We start from the raw sequence: 20,740 nt of genomic DNA, 5'->3' as shown, positions 1-20,740 counted from the left end.
TGGTGGGGAAAGAAAATGTGACGAAGTAATACCAGAAATGCATCAACTTACCTAAATTTAGAAATAAACGCATTTATTTATTTTTAAATTTAATGCAATGCTTCGAACAATTTATGCAACATATACAAATAAAATGATAGCTGCTTTCGTTGTTAGTACATGGCTCAATGGTTCAGCTCAATTTTTTTAGTTTATTCCTTAGATAATTGGTCTCAACATAGGTTCCAAACTAATCCGTTTGGGAGCTCGATATATTTAAAGCCATTACAGTTATATTCCGATTTGGTTCATGTTTTTTTTCGTCATAGAACAAATTTAGGGGGTGGCGTTACAAAGATTTAGAAATTTAGTTTTGGGCAAACTGTTTATTTCTAGTCTAGAATATTTACATTTTCAACAAAATATCTGTTTAAACAAACAACAAATTGCCCCGTTAGTTTCGCGTAGCACGGATATTACAGCACAGATAAGTGTACGTACGACACCAACGAAGGAACGGATTTTTTTCTTTAATTTTCCTTTAAATAAAAAAAATCTATACCATGAACTGTTACTCTAGAAGTATTTCGTGTATATTTATAGGAATGTTTATGCTGCTACAACAACATTAAGAAAAAGGTGAAATTCTTTGAATTCGGGCTAAGTCAACAGTTCAAACCATATTAAAAAACCTCGATGTGGTCATCCGCCTAAGATAAAAGAACAATCGCAATACATTGGAAACCGGCCACATACCGAAACAGTACGATGTGTTTTAGAGAAAACGGATCTAATAGCCAAGTGCCGACAAAAATTACAATTTAAAACCGAAATTTCTAAAAAAAAAAGACGGCTCGAATTCGCATGGCAGTATGCCGACAAATCGACTGATTTTTGGACAAATTTGTGTTTGGTGTTTAGAGTAAATTCAATTTATTCGGACATGATGGTACACGGAAAATATGGCGCAAAGCGAAGGAAGAGCTGCAAAGGAAAACAACTTATCCCAGCTGAGAAGCATGGTGGAGGTTCGATGATGGTATGGCGCTGTATGTCAGCGAATGGGGCTGGTAAATTACAGTTTGTGGAAACAAGTACTGACCGGTTTAACACTTAGGCATTCTATAAAGCAATTTGAAAGAAACAGCAAGCAAATTTGGTCGGAGTAGCGGATGGTATTGCCAACTGGACAACGAAGCATACATCCCACGAATAAATAGTAAACGAATGGTTGCTTTATAACGTGCCAAAACAAATCCATTCGCCATCTCAATCACCGGACTTCAGCCCTTTAAAACATTTATGGGAAGAATCAGAACGCGGGATACGTAAAAGAACTGAATTAAAGGATAGTCTGGAGCGCGAATGGAACCAAATAACATCCACAAAAAAGAAAAAAAAAAATAGTTCTGTCAATGCAAATCGGATATAGGCAGTAGTAGAAGCAAAGGGAGGCCCAACTTGGTACTAACTAAACCATTTACATTTATTATATTGGGTATGGGAATAAGTTTCCGTGTCGCTGCTGATACTATTTTTGTGTTCGCTCTTGTAATATATTGGTGATTTGAAGGTGTATATGTGAGGTCTCGATCGCAGTAGTTAACATTCGTTTGAAGCGTAAAGGTCCTTTTTATCTGACGTCAAAAATGTCTACGTTCGTCCCGAAAAAACAGCATTTGCGGGAAGTCATGCTTCATTATTACGTTTTAAAGAAAAGTGCAGCTGAAACGTGTCGTATATTGATCAATATTTACGGTAATACGCTCCATCAAATGCAACTTGCAAAACTCGAAACCACTCTCGACGCTTCCAAAGTGGCAATTTCGACGTGAGTGATAAAAATCGCGAAGGGGCACCGAAAAAATTCGAAGATACTCAACTACAACAATTATTGGATGAAGACGCATGTCGAATAGACCGGAGTGAAATACGTAAATTTTTTCAAATCATATCGTAATAGCAGGGAAAAGTTGCTACATATCAATACAAATTTAGGAAAAAAAAGAAATTTCAAATCGGTTAATATCTTCCGTTCGCGCATTGCATTTAAAATTTACAAATTTTATCCCAAATCTAGCTGATTTACGAAAACTTGTAGAAGTGGTAAATGATTAAAGATCGAGCTCCCTTTTTATACATAGCACTTTCAGCATTGAGTAGTAGATTTTTAATTTACTAATCTATCCATTTCTGTGGTTCTGAGCGATTAACTTTTACCAATTTTACACCAAATCTACTAAGGAAACCTATGCCAAATGAGGCTTGCGTGAAAGCGGCTTACGGCTACTACAACACGTCTGTGCTTTAGATCGTCTTCCACTTGGTTACTTGTATTCCATCGTCTTTCTTTTCATTTTGCTTTTGATTCTGGCATACCGATAAACGAAGTGCACGGAAGAGCTAGTACTCTCTGGTCATTACCAGTTCTGCTTTCACTCTTGTCGAACAGCGCTGTTTGGTCAAAAAAAATTCTATTCGATGTTCTTTTGAATTACATAGTTTACACAATTACTTAACATTAAATCTCTTGAAACATTTTATTCATGTCTCTTACTCGTAAGGACATACACTGCCCATTTTTTGGTGCACCTAAACCACTGCTGTCATCGGTCCTTCCCACTAATACCGACATTATACAATGTTGGCAAGAAGTGAGGTACAAAATGTCAGTAGAATCTTCTGCTGCCAGTTCTGGTCAGAAGTTAAGCTTCACAGTTGTAGCAGATACTGTAGCTCATCAGACTGAGTCCCTTTATTCCAAGGCTTCGATTCCAATAGTTTCCCACACAAGAGTTGTACAAAAGATTAAACATCTGCATTATCGATACTACACTCTTCGTAAATCTTATTCAAGGGACAAAGACACACCTGAGAAACAAAAGAAGTACAATGATTTTATTGAACAATCTTCAAGTACATTATTTGACATTTCGTCCTGCAAGTGCGAGATGACACTCAATTGCTTTTGTCAAAGAAGCTTTGACAAGTGTATTTGTCCCAGGCCGGTAACTATCAACTGCACATGCCCTAAAGATAGAAAGATACCGCCATTAGAAATCAAATTTCTATATTATATGCTCAAAGATATCTCGGACAAGGAAAGATTGGGACAGTAGATACCAAAGAAACTCAAAAGCTTACATTAAAATTGCAGAGAAAAGCTCGTCACTTAAGTCAGACCAACTTACCTGGACCTTCTTGTAGTAGTATTGATTCTGAAACAGAGATAACTCCTGAAGTTGACAATGATAAGAATGATCCCGATTTTCAGACCCCACGCTCTATTTCCTCTCAGTCAGCAAGTTCAAAAAATGCACAGATGCGCTTATCACTTCCAGCAACGGCCTTAACAAGTGATCGTTTGGAGTATCTGATAGAGCAGCAGCAGCTATTGTGTCTAGTGCATTTAAAGACGTTGGTCTTATAACGGACAAAGATACTTCTTTTGTTGTTGATCGAAGCAAAATGAGAAGAGAAAAAGAAAAATGTAGACTAAAACTTATCGAAGCGGGGAATGCAATAGAGCAATTAAACGATCCGATGTGTGTGTATTTTGATGGCAGGATGGATGACACTTTAGTTTTAGTTGAATAAGGAAACAAACGTTATCAATCTATAAAAAAAGAAGAGCACATTTCAGTAATAGCAGAACCAGGCTCAAAGTACCTTTGTCATTTAGTACCTACTTCAAAAAGTGGAAATGACACAGCATACAGCATTGTAAATTATTTTGAAGAAAATGGTATAAATAAATCTAATGTTGTAGTGATTGGATGTGATGGTACGTCAACAAATACTGGGTGGAAGAATGGTGCAATAAAATTCATTGAAACGCGTTTAAAAAGACCAGTACAATGGGCTATCTGTCTCCTCCATTTTAATGAATTACCTCTGAGGCATCTAGTTGAAATACTTGATGGTAAAACAACAGGTCCTCAGTCTTTCAGTGGGCTTCTTGGCAAACAGCTGGCTAAATGTGAATCTTTGTCCATCGTTGCTTTTCAGAGGATCGAATGCTCTCTTCCACGAACGCTTGACGCAATAAGCTTAAGTAAAGATCAGAAATACTTACATGACATTGCCATTGCTATTGATGCTGGTTTTTGCTCCCCAGATCTAGCAAATCGAGATCCGGGACCAATATCACACTCTCGGTAGTTGACAATTGCAAACAGGTTCCTACGATTATACATTTCTTTGCACGAGCCATCTAAAAATCTCATTCAAATTGTAAAATACATTTTGACTGTATACGCACCTCTATGGTTCGAAATCAAAACAAATTCGTCAATAGTTGACGGACCTAAACATATTTTAGAATGTATTAAAAAATGTAGAATCTTATCTTCAGAAGTCCAGGCAGTAGTTCATAAGGTTATTCAAACAAATTCCTTTTTTGCCCATCCAGAAAACATTCTTCTCTCGATGGTGGTAGATGACAGAGAGCATGTCCGCGATCTTGGATTGAGGCGAGTTCTGAAAATAAAAGAAATCCCTTCAAAAGACAAAAATATTAGAAACTTTTTGGTTCCTAAACTGAACTTTGGAGCAAATGAATATTTTGAGTTAATTAATTGGTCTGAAATGAAACTTACCTGCCCTCGAATTTTAGACAGCCTTTCTTCTGAAGATATCTTGCAATTAATTTCTGATAAAGAAAAACCTAAATTAACCATAGATTTAACAAATATTCCATGCCATACGCAAGCTGTGGAGCGTTGCGTAAAACTAGTAACTCAAGCGTCCTCAAAAGTGTATGGGAACGAGAGAAGTGATGAGCTGTACAAAACTTCTTTAAGATAGTGTGGTCAGTGGGCGCGCTAAGAGGGGAATAATTTATTCTACTTATATACTCAAGAAGACTTATACAAAAATTAAAATAGAGAAACTAACCACCCGCAATTACGTAAATTTATACAAAAAATGACATTTTCCACTTCTTTTCAGGGGCTGTAGGGGCTTTGATAGAGCGGTAGACGTTTTTCTTTTCAAACTATACCTGATGTTGTAATAGTCTACAAAAAATGAACTTTATCTAACATCATTTCCACCTCTTACAATTTTTCGAATATTTGTTCAATTTATTATAAAATTTGTAAATTTTAAATGCAATGCGCGAACGGAAGATATTAACCGATTTGAAATTTCTTTTTTTTCCTGAATTTGTATTAATATGTAGCAACTTTTCCCTGCTATTACGATATGATTTGAAAAAATTTACGCATTTCACTCCGGTCTAATGTCGAACCCTTGACGATATGTCTAAAGAGTTGGATGTTGACAGATCAACCGTCTGTAAATGTTTGCACGCGATGGGAATGGTCCAGAAAGCAGGAAACTGGGTGCCACATCAATTGAGGGAGAGGGATATAGAGAGACGTTTGGTGACGTGTGAGATGCTTCTTGAACGGCAGAAAAGAAAAAGTTTTCTGTATCGCATCGTCATTGGCGATGAACACTGTTATGATAACCCTAAGCGTCGAAAACGTTGGAGCCCCCCAGGTAAACCAGGTGAATCGACAGCGAAAAAATATTCATGCTTCAAAGGTTACGTTGTGCGTTTGAATCGAGTATTATTTAATTGTTTAATAAATTCGTAACTTTGGCTAAGAAAGGGCGGAAACGTATTCTCATACCCAATAATTAAATTTAAGTAATTTGTTTTATAGAGTACGTATACTTTTCTGTGCTGTGAATTAATTTTTTTTTTATGTAATTTCAATTCAATCAAAATTAAATATTTAAATTTTATCATCGGAATTAATATTTGCGTTCTTTAATATTTCAGCTTGCTTTAAATAAAACCAATTATCCTCTGAATGCATTATTTGTGAGGGGTACGTTAAGTTTTATTTGTGACTGTATAATTGGCGCCTGCATCCACCAGTTTGTGGTCTCTTTATCAAATGGAGGGACCTACAGTTTTATACATACCACAACCGAACGGCAGATGGTTTTAGAGAAGACGCTTTTTGATGTCAAAAATAAGCTTGGAGGTTTGCCATTTATTCCTGAGGAGCAATTGCCATTAGAAAAAATCCTCCTCTATCATTTGATATTTTATACCCACAGTGGGCTTCGGATTCGTATTCTACCGAATAAGCCACGAGCACACCCATACAGCTAAGTGTGATAGTTAAATTACCGGAGAAAGCGCAAGCAAATTAAGTTACGAGTACAATTTTTTGTATTAGTTTCTCTCTAACTCTATGCAATGATTAAAATGCCATTCTTATAATTTGAAGCCCTTTAGCACAATGAACTAACTGTGTCTTGTGTGTTTTTACTAGTTATAGTGTTTTGGTTAGTCTTATACAAAAAAAAAAATATATATTTTATTATATATTCCTTTCACTTTCATAAAGTTTTATGAAACACGAATAAAAGGTTTTTAAGTTCAGTTTTAGTTGTCTTTTAGTTTGTCTTTATCTTATCCTTATCTCTATCCTCTCTATCTCTCCATATCTCTATCCCTCTCTCTCTATCTCTTCCCTCCTTCAATTTTATCTTTATTCTTATCTTTACCCTGCCTTTATTTTCCTTATCTGCATATCCACTTTCACCTTTGCCTTTATATTAAGTATTTAAATTTACCTTCATCTGTATGCTTATCTTTATTTTTATTTAAATCTTTGCCATTGTTTTATTCTTCAACTGCAAAGTCAACTTCAAGTCCATCTTCGTATTAGTCTTAGCACTTTTCTTTGATTCAGTTTAAATATTAAAGCATACATTTAGGAGCCATATATAAAGAGATGGGAATAATGTAACGAAATAATCGTGCACGTTATAAGCACAAAATATTACAATAATATATAATAGTAATAACAGTGAACGCGTATGAGCCCTTTGACGTGTCATCTCAGAAAGAAGACCATAAACTTCCTATAAAAGTGCCTGAGCTATCAATAGCTGAATGTCGAGACTCGATAGCGGTAGATCTAGCGAAGGTATATTTTATACCAAAGTGATAGAAACAAGATTGCGCCCATCAGAGAGTGCGTGACGTCACTTTTGCCAAGTTGTGCAGTGTTGCCAACCATTTGCAAATTTTTAAGTTGGTGTTTGTTTTAAAGCTACCGAAACTATAAGTTAAAAAAAAAACTTTATTATTAAACAAAAGAATGTTAAAAAAGGTTGATTGTAATTAATTAAAACCATAGAGGTGTAATCGTTTCTTCCGGTCATCAATCCTTAGTGGGGCATAAGGCATTAAGAGGTGTATTCATAGTAAAAATAAGCAAAAAAATACCAGAAAATACTAAAAAAACCATAACGACATTTTTACAAAAAGAGTACCTTATCTAGTTACAATACATAACCTCAAATTTAGCAAATAAGTCGTTCCCTTAACAAAATAGTCTCGCTTAACAAAAATCATAAATTAAATTGTTCATAAGCATAACACATTTATTAAAAAAAAACGCTCATTTTATAGACAATTTGTCACGCATACAAAGTTCTTTAAGTAATTCAATAAAAATTTGGTGTTTTACTTTCTTTAAATGGGCATTTTAGTGCGTCTTTATATCCAAAGCTGGGCAACACTGCGGTAGCGAGAGAGAGATTTGACTGCTGAAAGCAGAAGAACACCAACAACAACTGCAATCGCGGGCAATGCGACCTGATGTTAAAAAAAGTAAAGCTAAATAAAACTGAGTGAATTATTGAACTAATTTAAAAAAAAATTATATTTTACAAAATTATAAACATTACTTTTAATTGGAACAGTCTAGAAAAATGTCATCCGAGACGAAATAACAAAAAAAACAAATATGCTAAATCAAGTTACGAAAATGGTAATCTCGCCATACTGGTGCTAAAACGACGTAACTCATTGCAAAACTCGCTGAGAACAAAGTAACGGTACCACGATAGGTGCCATCTCATTATTCTTTCCATCATTTATTTTATACAGCAATGTAGGTTCTGGAAATACTCAGAGATTTAGATCGATCTGTCGGCCATTGGGCACCCTACAGATAAAACATTATTTGTATTAGTGCCATTTTTTAATTGATTTTTTAAGTGATATTTCAAATATCTCCTTCACCTAGCCACGTAACAAAATCGTATGCTCATTTTGCATTAAGAAACATTCAAGTTGTAATGCTGCGCAGTCCAAGCCTATAGCGCATAGGAAAACTGGGTCAAAAACGACTGCAACTGACAAAAACCAAACAGGACAACACGAAAGAGACTTATATATTACAATTTTGGGTGCTTAAGTGTTCATTATAAGGTATCATAATGTTTCAACGTCTTATATAAAATAAAATAAATAATTAAATACTACGTTGGTCAATAAGTTTTTCGGTTCGATAAGAATGGTTTGAAATACACTTTATTATTCTGTATAGTCTTCCTGAAAGTCAATACACCTGTTCCAATGAGATTCCAATTTATGAATTCCACCCCGGATCTGAGAATATGGAAGGGCTGCAAAATATGCTTCCACAGCTGTTATGACCTCATCGTTTGATGAAAAACGTAATTCGTATTCGCATTCGAATGGTGCACAAAGCTTTCTGAAACCCAATACTTCAGTCAAAATATTGCTTACACTGCCCAATGAGATGCGTAGGGCTTCTACTAAATCCCTTTCAGTCACTCAACGATTTTCCAATACGATGACATGTAATTTTTCTACGATTTCTGGTATTGTAGCTGTGTATTTGTTTGGGCTTCCTTGACGTGGATCGTCTTTAAGGCTTGTACGCCACGTCTAAATCCAGCAACCCATCTTTCTACTGTACTAATTGATGGCGAAAATATACTTGTACACTTTAATATTCGTTTATAAATTTCCTTTGCTTTTAAAGTTTCAATATACATAATAGTAATATGTAAGTGTTTATGTAAGTGGCGTTACTAAGGACCAGTTTCTCAGTGCTAGTTTAAATATTATATGTTTTCTAGTTAAACTTAGTATAAAAATTCACCACAGTTAAACTTGCATTGAAAAATTAGGCGTACATCACTAACTTGTGGATTAGTCTGAGTTAACTGTTGCTATAGCCCGATAATCTGTTGGCACTTAATTTATACTCTACATTTCTGTGCTCTTCAGGCAGGCACATTCAAATTTCCAAATCAGTTGTTGGCTGACATTCGCGACAAAAAGTCACAATTCAGTTCTCGCTCGCACAATAATTTAAATTTTCAATATAATACTTAAGTACACACAATACAATATTTGAATGCACTGGAAAGATATCAGTGCTTGATGCTCACTGTAATGAAAGAATATCTTAAAAGCAACTTAAGCCCCGCGAGCTAATATAACATATCACAATTTTAATACTTCATTTCTTTGTTAAATAATGTAAATATTTACCTAAATATACATACATAATATATGTTAAATAATATTTAAAAGAGACAAATACACTAATTTTTATCATAAAAACGGTATAAAAATCGAGCATTGATGCTAGCGATGCTGCAGGTGTGAGTTCAGATGCGAGTAGCGTGCTTGTGTGTGCTGTGCAGAGTTAAACGATAAGAAAGTGCAACGGATTACGAAGTGAATATTATTTGTCTAATATATGCATACATACATGTATGGTATGTATGTAAATGAAATTTTATGCAAATGCAAATAGCACAAATACTCATAAAGTGTTGACCGAAAGGAGGATAAACTCTATTATTTAGTTGGACTCGTTTGTTCAATCTTTTGTGTCATTGAAAACATAGACAATAAGTCATATCCCGATAGCAGCATTGGTTTTCCGAAATGTACGAGATTCCTACTAGTTTGTGTTTGGAGTGGAAGAACATCAATTATCATGTGCCATCGAGCGAGCAAAATAATTATACATTTTGGCAGGAATGTCGGAAGGTTAAGGAGCTGCACATCCTAAAAGACGGTGCGTATGGGTAACATGGGTAGAGGGACGAGACATTACTTCACATTTTCGAATTTTTCATTTACGAGTATTTTGTTTTTTTTCGAATCATGTATGAGATCGCTGCAGCTTGCATCTAACGCACTTTCTTATTTTACTATTTCTTTCTTATTTCTACTATATACCACCAACAGAGAATTAGACAAAAATCATAAGGTATTTTCTTAGCTTTAACTAAGCATATCCAAAGAGATTTTTTCAATTTTTTTTTATTTTAATAGTATTTTATCATATACAATTGGTATGAAACATACACCGTGCAGTAGTTTCATAAAAAATTCATGATTTCTCAACGAATTGGCCGGACATAAACGACCCATCGGTATGAGATAGTGTTAATGATGGCGATTTTGTCAGCTAGTCCTTTTTAAGGGGACAGATACCTGTAAACGGCCATATTTTCACTGATTTTCATTAAAATTATTTAAAATGAAGAAGTTAATATATTTTTTTCAAAATTGACATACAGTTTATTTATACATTAAAATATTATAAAATTCAGTGACTTGAATACAAAAAACCAAAAATTTTGTTGTTTATTAATGTCATAATTTCTTTTTTTATTAACAATAAATGAAAAGAAATGCTTAAAAAATGAATTTTGGGGCGAATTTTCCAACTATTTTTGCTTCGAAAAAATTATTTTTTCTAAAAATGCTCAAAAAATTGTAAATACACATAGTGATATTATAAAAAAGATGTGTGCAAAATTTCAGGGAGATTGGTCAATAACCTTTCGAGTTATCGTATACGCCAATTGGAAAAATATAGTTTTGAGAAAAACGCGTCTAAGGTTTGAATACATGAAAATTCCTCTCCTAGTGCTCGAACGCAAAGAGTAGAGTCGTCACGGTTGACGATCTATAATATAAGAAATACTTAAAATTACCTTCTAAAATTTTTTTGACATATTCTTAAAGGATTATATTAACATTTTATGAAAAAAAAAATTTTTTTTTTTCGAAATTTTACAGGTATTTGTCCCCTTAAATAACAAAGAATACAACTCGATTAGCATTGAAAATAACAATAAAAGGTTCATTTACTTACAGATTTTTGTTGCCACGTCGGAATTTTGTAATTTCAAATGAAAAACTTGCACAAAAACACAACACTACATAATTTCGTCGAAAGTTGTGTGCGTTGTATGGTGTCATCTTCGATACCGTACCGAAAAAGAATATGCGCGTGGTCATATTTTGCTAACGAACCAACCATTTCGAGAGTTAAAGATTTTTAACGCACAAAATAGTTTATTGGTGGGAAAACGGATATAGACATTTGTGTGCTGAAAAAATGTATGCCAACAGCTTAATTTGTGGCCTGTTTTCATCATGAAAATTATCCACGCCTCCCTTCTCTCTAAGTTTGGATGTAGAAATTTGAAAAGCTCATAGCACCACATTGTGACCTTTTTCACGTCTGCTACTCCATAATCGCTGTTTTTACTTGCCTCGGTTGTTTTCACTTCCTTACGGAACTGTGAGCGAACTCCATGGATCTTTTGCCGAATGCTCTTATTTGCTATAAAAGCGTTTGCAATTTCCAACGCTTTAAACATTGCATCAATGACCGAATTTCTTTTCCCTCGGTCGCGGTATGTTTTTAGTGTTCCATAGACACTTTCGCGCATGCAAAAGATTTATTAAATATTCCGTTAGTGCTCTACTTCAGGCTGTTGTCATTTATATTGCAAAATTGTTTGTGAATCCACATTAGATTAAATATTGCCTATGCTTTTATCACAAAGGCTGTTTTGATAGAGTCGTCTATGTTTTTTTTAACAACAATGCAGAGAAATATTTTGCAATACCCACTTTAATAATTTCTGGTAATCCCGAATAAAATTTCTTTAAGCCTATAACTTTCTGCCTACACGATATTTACTTTGGTATTTTTTGGTTTATGATGCGATCTTCAGTAATTTCTGGGTGTGGCAACATCACATTTAACATCTCTTTGGCCTTACGAATTTTGTTCGCTGTAAGAGTTGCCGAACTTTCCCCCTCTCTTCGTATTCGGTGTTACAACAATTGCACGGTGTTCGGCAAAACCATGATCAACAGTAGGTCTGTACTCGTAGTTTTCCAGCAAAAATAGTCGAGTAAAAATTATCTTGTAGTATTCAATGGTTAAACATTAAGGTTAAATTGGTATTCCACCCAAGATTTAAAGTTGTAGCTTTACCAACATGGCCGCTATACACACTTTATGTATATAAGATTGAAGTATTATCGGTTTATTAGCCTCAGAAATGTACCATTCCTTCTTTTTTTATAAATAGAGTTTATACATACCTTATTTCCACAATTTTCATTTCTTATGTGATTGCACATAAACATAGAACACATTTTTTGCCAAATATCATATTTTTTGCGTTTTAAAATATTTTTAAATATAATATTATGAACGATGCGTGAACGTTTGCTAAATTGTTCAAATTAAAACAAAAAACATTGTTTGGAAATTGGATGTAATGATAATCCAGAAAAAGTCACTGTCCGGCTTACTTAATGGGTCGGTGGAATCTCTGGATTTGCCAAAAATCAAGATTTTTTTGTATTTACTTGAAACTTGCGCTTTGGTGCATTAAAATTCAATGGGCTCTAAAAGTGCATACTCGGGAGAATTCTATGTCTGGTTAAAAATTTAAAAGTATTGCTGACATTTTGAAAAATGTTGTACAAAGTTTGGAACTTTCCGTTATGCGGTTTTTGTTGTAGTATGAAGTATATTTTTATAAAAAAATAGTGGGATTATAAATTTGCTACGGGGTGTAGATGAGAAGGAATTGTAGGGGTACGAATTAATAGTGATTAGGGTAAGTATAGGGGAAATTCTGAAAATCTGACATTTTGTGAACTATTCCTTATCAAGAGATATGCAAGACTTCAATATATAGTAAAAGCCTTTAATGTAACTATAGGCTTTACTTTACCTAAACAAGCTTTTGTAAACTTCCTAAACAAAATATTTTTATTATTGTATTTTATTTTAACTCTAAGCGTAAGTGTACCTACGTATGTGTTAAATAGTATGCCAGATTTGCAGTTCATATACTTAAATGAATGAATAAATAAATTTTACTATTTCTTCGTGGTTGGTCCCTTTTGTTATCGATTCCAAGTGGTTTGTTTCAGAATAATAAATTGATCTATGATCACGCTTACCTTCCATAAACTGAAATGTATATTACTAAAATAGAAAATTTAAGAGACATTGTCGAAGTTTGCGCTAATATCGCCGTATACATGTTTTTCAAACTTAGTTCATCATTTAGTCACCAGTGCATACGTGCATTGGGTTAAAAAAGTTCAAGTGCAAGTTACGTTCAGAACCATGAACTGATGTACCATATATTGCGGTGACATTTACTTATAGTATTAAAAAAATTACTCATATTTATATTTAATATAATTTACTATTTCAATGCTTCTATTTTTCTATGCAGTTAGTGGTCACATGAAAACTGGCGATTTGGTTGCCATATTGGGTTGCAGCGGCGCCGGCAAGACCACACTACTCGCTGCCATATCGCAACGTTTACGCGGCAATTTAACCGGCGAAGTCGTATTGAACGGCGTGGCCATGGGACGAGATGAAATGACGCGCATCTCGAGTTTTTTGCCACAATTCGAAATCAATGTAAAAACCTTTACCGCCTACGAACATTTATATTTCATGGTGAGTACAAATACGAGTACATTCGTATTACATACTTGTTGCCGCTGTGTGGTTTTGTTTCGGTTCTTCTATTTTTTAACACATTTACATTTTGCACTCCCACAGTCGCACTTTAAAATGCATCGTAAAACAACAAAAGCACAGAAACGTCAGCGTGTCAATGACCTACTACTCGCTTGTGGATTACGAGATGCAGCACATACACGTATACAATCCCTATCAGGCGGTGAACGCAAGCGATTAAGTCTGGCTGAAGAGGTACACATACACCCACTTACTCGTACCTGCTATTGTGTTATTATCTTATCAACATGCTTAGTATCTTAAGACAGAATTTAGTTAACGCAACTTATTTTATATTTACATACTTATAGCTCATCACCGACCCACCATTCATATTCTGCGATGAACCCACCACGGGCTTGGACAGCTACAGTGCGTATACAGTGATAAAAACTTTACGCCATTTATGCACGCGTCATCGTGTTTCCAAGCATTCACTCACATCTGTATATGGGGAAGATTCGTTTTCCACACCGCCTATCAGCAGTGAGGAAAGTACAAGCCAAAATTCGATTGAAATGGAAGAGCTACAATCCAATGAGAATATTTTAGAATCTATTAAGGAAATACCTACACTAAGTGTACTGAATAATAGCCCTAATGGACGCCATAAGAAGGCTATCATCTGTTCCATACACCAGCCCAGCTCGGATCTTTTTGAACTGTTTACCCACATTATATTAATGGATGCGGGGCGTATTATTTTTCAGGGTAGCACAGAGCGTGCTTTTCAGTTTTTTACTAAGTGAGTGTGATTGAGTTGGTGTGGGTTGGAAGCTGATCTTTTCAATGTTATCATTCAAAACATGCTTTTCGTGTTTCAGTTTAGGTTACGTGTTACCGCAAAATTGTAATCCAGCCGATTTCTATTTAAAAACAATATCCGATAGCCATACGCAAGGCAAGGATGGCGAATTGATCAAAGCGAAATATGATAATGAAATATGGGGCCGATATTCGGGCAGTTGGCTGTTGCCGCGCTCCTACAGTGGCGACTTTTTATATAACATCAAAAAATTGTAAGTGTGAAAACTTGTATTTCTAACATATGTACGTAGGTAAATAAAAAAATTTATATATGCGACATTACTTTATAAGAAAGATTTACATGCCTGTGTCAACGGTTTACAGCGCACGCTCGATGACGTGAACGCTCTAAAGCGTGAACACCCCAAAACGTGAACAGACATTTTTGTGCATTAGAGTAGTCAATGTGCACAAGCCCAAAAAGCTCTATAATATGAACAATAAACGTTACAATTATTTTAAATTGGGGAATCCCCTAATTATAAAATAGGCATTTTATTCGTAATTTCATGTAAGGAGTAAAATATTTCAGTCGCGGTTTTGGTTTTGAAAAGAGTGTTTCGTCTTATGTTTTCCGGTGAAAATGAGTTCTAAAAAACCCGTGTGCTTGACATTAAAACAAAAGCCTAAAATTCTCGGCTTTTTATAATAAAACAAGGCTCATCTGTGACGATTTTAGCAAAGAAATATAATGTTGCTAAATCAACAATTTGTAACATTAAAGCGAAAAAGCAAGTGATTTTAAAATGCGTAAACAACACGCATTGTGGAAATGGAAATAGAAAAACACTGCGTTCTTTAGAGTTGCTCAAAATGGAGAGAGCTCTTTATCGATGGTTTATCCGAATGTGAGATAAAAACTGGCCAGTAAGTGCTCTAATGTTGAAGGAAAGGGAAAAACACTTCATGAAAAATTTAAGGAAAATGAAGCAAACTTCTTCGCTAGTGACGGATACCTCCAAGGATTCAAGAAGAGGTACAGTATTCGTCTTCTTAAAGTATCAGGCGAAAAACTGTCTTCGCAACCTCAGCTAGTGGATCCGTTTAAAGAAAAACTTAAAGCTAAAATGGCCCAATTGGAGTTGTGCAACGATCAGTTATATAATGCTGATGAGTCGGGATTATTCTGGAGACTTTTGCGAGAGAAAAAGTACGCGTCAAGTTTGGAGAAGAGAGCCCCAGGGGAAAAGTCCGAGAAGCAGCGAATCACGTTTTTATGCTGTTCAAACGCCACTGGATCCCAAAAGCTTAAGCTTTTGTTAATTGGAAAGGCGAAGAATCCATGCTGCTTTAAAAAGGTTCAGTGTACCACCGACTGTAAGAGCTCAAAATCTGCCTGGATGACGTCGGCCATTTTCAAGCAATGGTTTCTTGAGTCATTTGTTCCCCAGGTGAATATTCTTTTTAAGTTTCGTCCGATTTTTAAGGTTAACTGGTTGTTTTTTAAGGTTACATCGTTTTTAAAGGAGAAAGCCCTACCAATTAAAGCTCTCCTATTAATCGACAACGCTCCTGCTCACCTAAATGAAGTGGAACTGACAACGGAGAATGGGCCAATTTCGGCAATCTTTATGCCACCAAACGTTACTCCCCTCATTCAACCGATGGATCAGAATGCAATAAAAGTCACTAAGTTGCATTACAGAAACAGCCTTCTAGCTTCAATAGCAGCGACAAAGTCTGATTTGCTCGGGCCGTTGAAGCAACATTAGCTAAGTGCTGGAGCAGTATTTTAAATTTTGCGGTAAACAATGATGATCCCGAAGATAATGCTCCGTTAGCGGTTTTAAAAGGAAAATTGGAAGCTGAACTTCGCACCTTGATGAGCAACACCGTCGATCTCCTTAGTAGTTTAAATCCTGAGGTTCGTTCGTAGTCGTAGATATGCTCAAAGATATGTATGTGGGTTATTGAAAAAACTTTTTTTGATTAAAAATTTCAGATTGAATTCACGTTACCAGCCATTCATGAATGGAACAAAGATATCGCGGAGGGCAATGCAGATGACGATCATCAACAAGAGGACGAATCCGATGATGACAGCGTATCAGAGCAACTGGAGAAAATTAAGCCGACTGAAGCAGTTGGAATTTTCAACAAGGCGTTAATATGGGCTGGTCATGAAGACGTCGATCAAAATGATATGAGTGTGCTAAGACGGTTAAAACCATCGTATGACTTAATTTTCAATTAATATGTAACGAAAACAAGAATAAAATGAGAATTTAAATGTGGAAAAATATATTTACTTAGTCTTTTTGGGCATTCCAAAACGTTAACGTGAACTGCCTTGGTTCGAATTAGTTCACGTTATCGAGCTTGCGCTGTATAAATATTTTGATAACACATTTTCTCCATTTTTGTTTGTATTTCCAAAATTTATTTTAATCAGTGGCCGCCATAGCCGAATGGGTTGGAGCATGGCTACAACTCGGTAGCGCGAGTCGTTTTTTTCTCGTGCTAACCAAGTGACGCGAAGTCCTTGTTCGTCCGATTTTTCCAAAGCAAAAGAGGGCGAAAGGAGGTCCACCAGTTAGCGGAGGCCTATTAGCACCAGGCAGTATCGCATCTAATATTTTTGGAGCTGCAGATTTATTTATCCATTCGTATGACATGACCAAGGCAGCGATAGTGCTGAATCTTAATTCATCGCAAAATGTCCAAGTCACTATAAAGCTCATACAGCCCATTATTCCATGATCTGCGATATTCGCCGTCGCTAGCATCTTAAATAATATTTCGAAAATTTTTTTCTGTCCAATACTCCAAGGGACGCCTCATCATATAATAGGACTTTACTACTACAACTACTTTAAAATTATACGAGTATCTGTCAAACGTGACGAGGGTGCCATGGGTATCAAAATCATTGGTATACAACACGAATTGATCATCTTATAGAAAATGGTGGGTAGAATTTCATTGCAATATCCGGTTCTCAGTATGTGCTGCTTGGAACGCCGCTGTAGTATGGCAGACAGTGATCTTCCCACAATGGGGGAAAATGCCCGATCCTATTCCAGTGTAAATTTTTGATCCGTTTGTGAAGATGGAAATTTTGCGGTAAACTGCTAACTACGACATCAAATTTGCAGTCACTTCTGCCGGGGGAGTAAGCGCCGAAGTTGCGGTCAAAGTTGGTCTTCGTGATCTGATAGTCACTAATTCTATGGCATATGACCCATACTCATCTAATACTAATTGTCGTCCATGCAGAACTGGACTCATAATCTGGGGTTTCTTAGTTTCCGCAATAGAATCTTCCACATCTCTCCTTTTTTCTAGACAAATGGTATTATAGATTATAAAAATAATTATGTATCTTTTTGAAATGGATACTAAAGTAGACAAGGTAAAAGTTTGAGGTAGAAGATATCTTTATTTCCTTTCTTTGCTTTACACTTTGTGTACTATTACGAAGTAGTGTTTCTGGTAAACGTTATGTCTCACGTTTCAGAGTAATCCAGTATGACATAATTTTTATGAAACTTTTAAAAAACGTCTTTTACTTAACTTTTTCCTTTGGAAAATGCAAGTGAACTATGGCAGCTACTGCCTAAGCCTTAATTTTTAATACACCATTATTTTCATTTAATGATTTCTTGCTAATCTATATTAATTGTTTTCATATTTTCAGCAAAAAGATACGTTGGGTCTACCAAGTGTACTTGCTCCTAATACGTTTTATAACTGAAGATAGCCGTAATATTAAACGCGGCTTCATATCACTGGGACTATTCATGGTATTTGATAATGCTCTTACAGCTTTTTAGAAAATGTATGCAGATAAATTTTTTTCTTCATAGATTACCTCAGTCACTTTGGCCGTTATGTACTCCGGTGTAAGCGGCCTCACACAGACGTCCGTACAAGACTTAGGTGGTTCGATATTTATGTTATCCAGTGAAATGATATTCACTTTCTCCTACGGTGTGACGTACGTCTTCCCTAGTGCATTACCAATTATGCGACGTGAAGTGGGCGAAGGCACTTACAGTTTATCAGCCTATTATGTGGCTGTTGTGTTGTCCTTTATACCGATGGCTTTCTTCAAAAGTTATGTTTTCTTCTCGGTTGTTTATGGTGCTGTATATTTTCAGAGAGGTTTTATGCTTTACTTGTCGATGGGTCTAGTATTGGCTATTTCGGCTATTGCTGCTACCGGATATGGTCTTTTTCTCTCGAGTTTCTTTGAGACCGACACTATGGCAACGGAATGTGCAGCGCCATTCGATTTGTTGTTTCTAATATTTGGAGGCGCTTATTATAATGTGGACTCGATACCGTTTCTTAAGTATTTTTCATTGTTCTTCTACTCGAATGAAGCTTTAATGTATAATTTTTGGATTAATGTGGATGAAATAGGTAAGAGTGCCTCACTAGATTTAATTCGATTTACATGCGTTGTATGTGTATTAATTTTTTCTTTCAATTGCAGGCTGCCCTGAAAATCTAGATCATCCGTGTGTGGAAAATGGTTTGGAAGTCTTAAAGCGAGGTTCATTCAAAACGGCTGATTACACTTACTGGGTAGATTGTTTGGGTTTGCTGTTATTGGCAATTGCTTTTAATGTAATAGCTTTTTGTTTTATAAGAAAGTATGTTAGAAGAAGTGGTTATTATTAAGAAAATATTTTTAGAAAAATACATAAACCAATAACTGCTTTTGCAAATTAATGAACATACGATGTGTGGCTCTTAAACAACGGCACTGACGCCGCTTTAGAATAAGTAAGCATGAACGGCAGCTGTTAAGCATTCAGCTTTCTCTTTCGAATGCAGTAGTACATCTCGCTTCTGCGAACAAATCAGTAAAGCCATAGTATTCATTCGCTTGAGAGTTGTTTTTTTATATCTCTGGAAAACTGTTAAGTCCAGCAATAGAGCGGCGAATCGTTTCATGAATATTGAAATTTTATGCAATGTCGATAAAAAATTCATGAGCTCTCCAGCAAGATAATTCGCCGACTTATTTATTCCGCATTGTCTGTCAAGCCTTATTCAAGATTTGAGTCGATTGAAGCTGTGGAAGAAAGAGCGGAACTCGTTTTGAAGGAATTGATAGAAGAAAACTGGCGGTATTCTTTCGAACAACCCATCGCGCAAAACTGGTCCTTGAAAGCGTTACGTTCGCAAGTAACTTCTTTGTGTCGTCTAAAAAACACAGTAGCGTGACGTTAAAACTACCTTTAGGTGTTTTTCCTCTTATTTTTAGTCTATTGTAAAGAATTGCATATATGTACAATATAAGTTCACAAATATATATAATTTGTGAACATTTTTATTGGATTGGTTGCTTATTTCTGTAAGTGAAGTAAGGGAAGTAAAAATTTACTCCGAGAGCCAAACGGCAATTAGAGCCGTGGGCTCGTTGCTGGGGGCATTCGAAATTAATTTTCATTCGAATGCTTTGATTTTAGGCTCATTTGGGTTCCCGGTTACTGGTGAGTTGCTGTCCTAGCTAGACAAGGAACCATCGAGGCGGCTTTATCTCGAAATGAGAGGGGTTCCCTTGATAAGCTGTCCCCTGGTCCTAGAAATATGGGTCTCGCGTCAACTCAGCGAGCGTTGGATTAGTACCCAAATGTGTAAAGTCGCGAGATCCTTCTGGCCATGGGTAGATCGTGGGCGCTTGAGGGAGCTTCTAAGGCTAACAAAGCCGCAGAGGTTGAATTTTGTGGGTATTTTTACCGGGCATTGTCCATGCGGTGAGACTTGCAGAAGCTGTCTGGAGGGTGAAGTGGAATCATTTCAGCACTTTTTCCTCGGTTGTTCTGCCCCCGCCGGGCTATGCTTCAGATATCTCTATTTTTTTGCTACACCTACGGATATAATAGGCCTAAATATCACACACCTGGTGAATTTCATCAGCAGCGTGAAGCGGTTAATGCGATTGCAATTAGTCACCGTTTGGTAGTCATCCTCCTCTAATCCAAAGTTCCCTTTTCCTTTTTCCCCTCTCATTTTTTTTCTTCTAAATTGTATTTCAAGGAGAGAATTTGATTCTTTGTCCAACTCAACCATTTACTCTATTCTAACCTAACCTTTAAGGGGAATACACAACTCCACTGAAGAGGCGTAAATTGTTGCATACATTTTATTTTACTTCCATATGCTAATGTGTTTTTTCAGCTTTTTCATAGCAAAACGGTTTGGTGTACATTGTGAAGCAGTGGAATAATGGGCCGATATGCTTTTGAAAATCGACGAGGCAAGCAATTTCTGTAGACGGTACCTCTTTTCGGCGCATGCTGAACAATTATTTTCTGCCAATAATGAGAGAACATTTGAGA

General features: G+C 35.8%; 1 protein-coding gene across 1 annotated transcript; it reads left to right on the top strand.

The window, feature by feature from the left end:
• Positions 1-9,092: 9,092 nt before the first annotated feature.
• LOC129245851 (protein brown) lies at positions 9,093-19,128 on the top strand. The gene is made up of 8 exons (XM_054884273.1): positions 9,093-9,854; positions 13,345-13,577; positions 13,683-13,835; positions 13,952-14,385; positions 14,465-14,659; positions 18,085-18,190; positions 18,254-18,812; positions 18,886-19,128. Exons 1-8 carry the CDS (start codon positions 9,722-9,724, stop codon positions 19,071-19,073), a joined length of 2,001 nt encoding a protein of 666 aa, XP_054740248.1. The 5' UTR covers positions 9,093-9,721; the 3' UTR covers positions 19,074-19,128.
• The last annotated feature ends 1,612 nt before the right edge of the window (positions 19,129-20,740 follow it).

This window comes from Anastrepha obliqua, chromosome 4 (genome assembly GCF_027943255.1).
Source record: "Anastrepha obliqua isolate idAnaObli1 chromosome 4, idAnaObli1_1.0, whole genome shotgun sequence".
Classification (NCBI taxonomy): domain Eukaryota; kingdom Metazoa; phylum Arthropoda; class Insecta; order Diptera; family Tephritidae; genus Anastrepha; species Anastrepha obliqua.
Note: the sequence above shows the minus strand (reverse complement) of the source record. Positions and strands in the feature narration are given on the sequence as shown.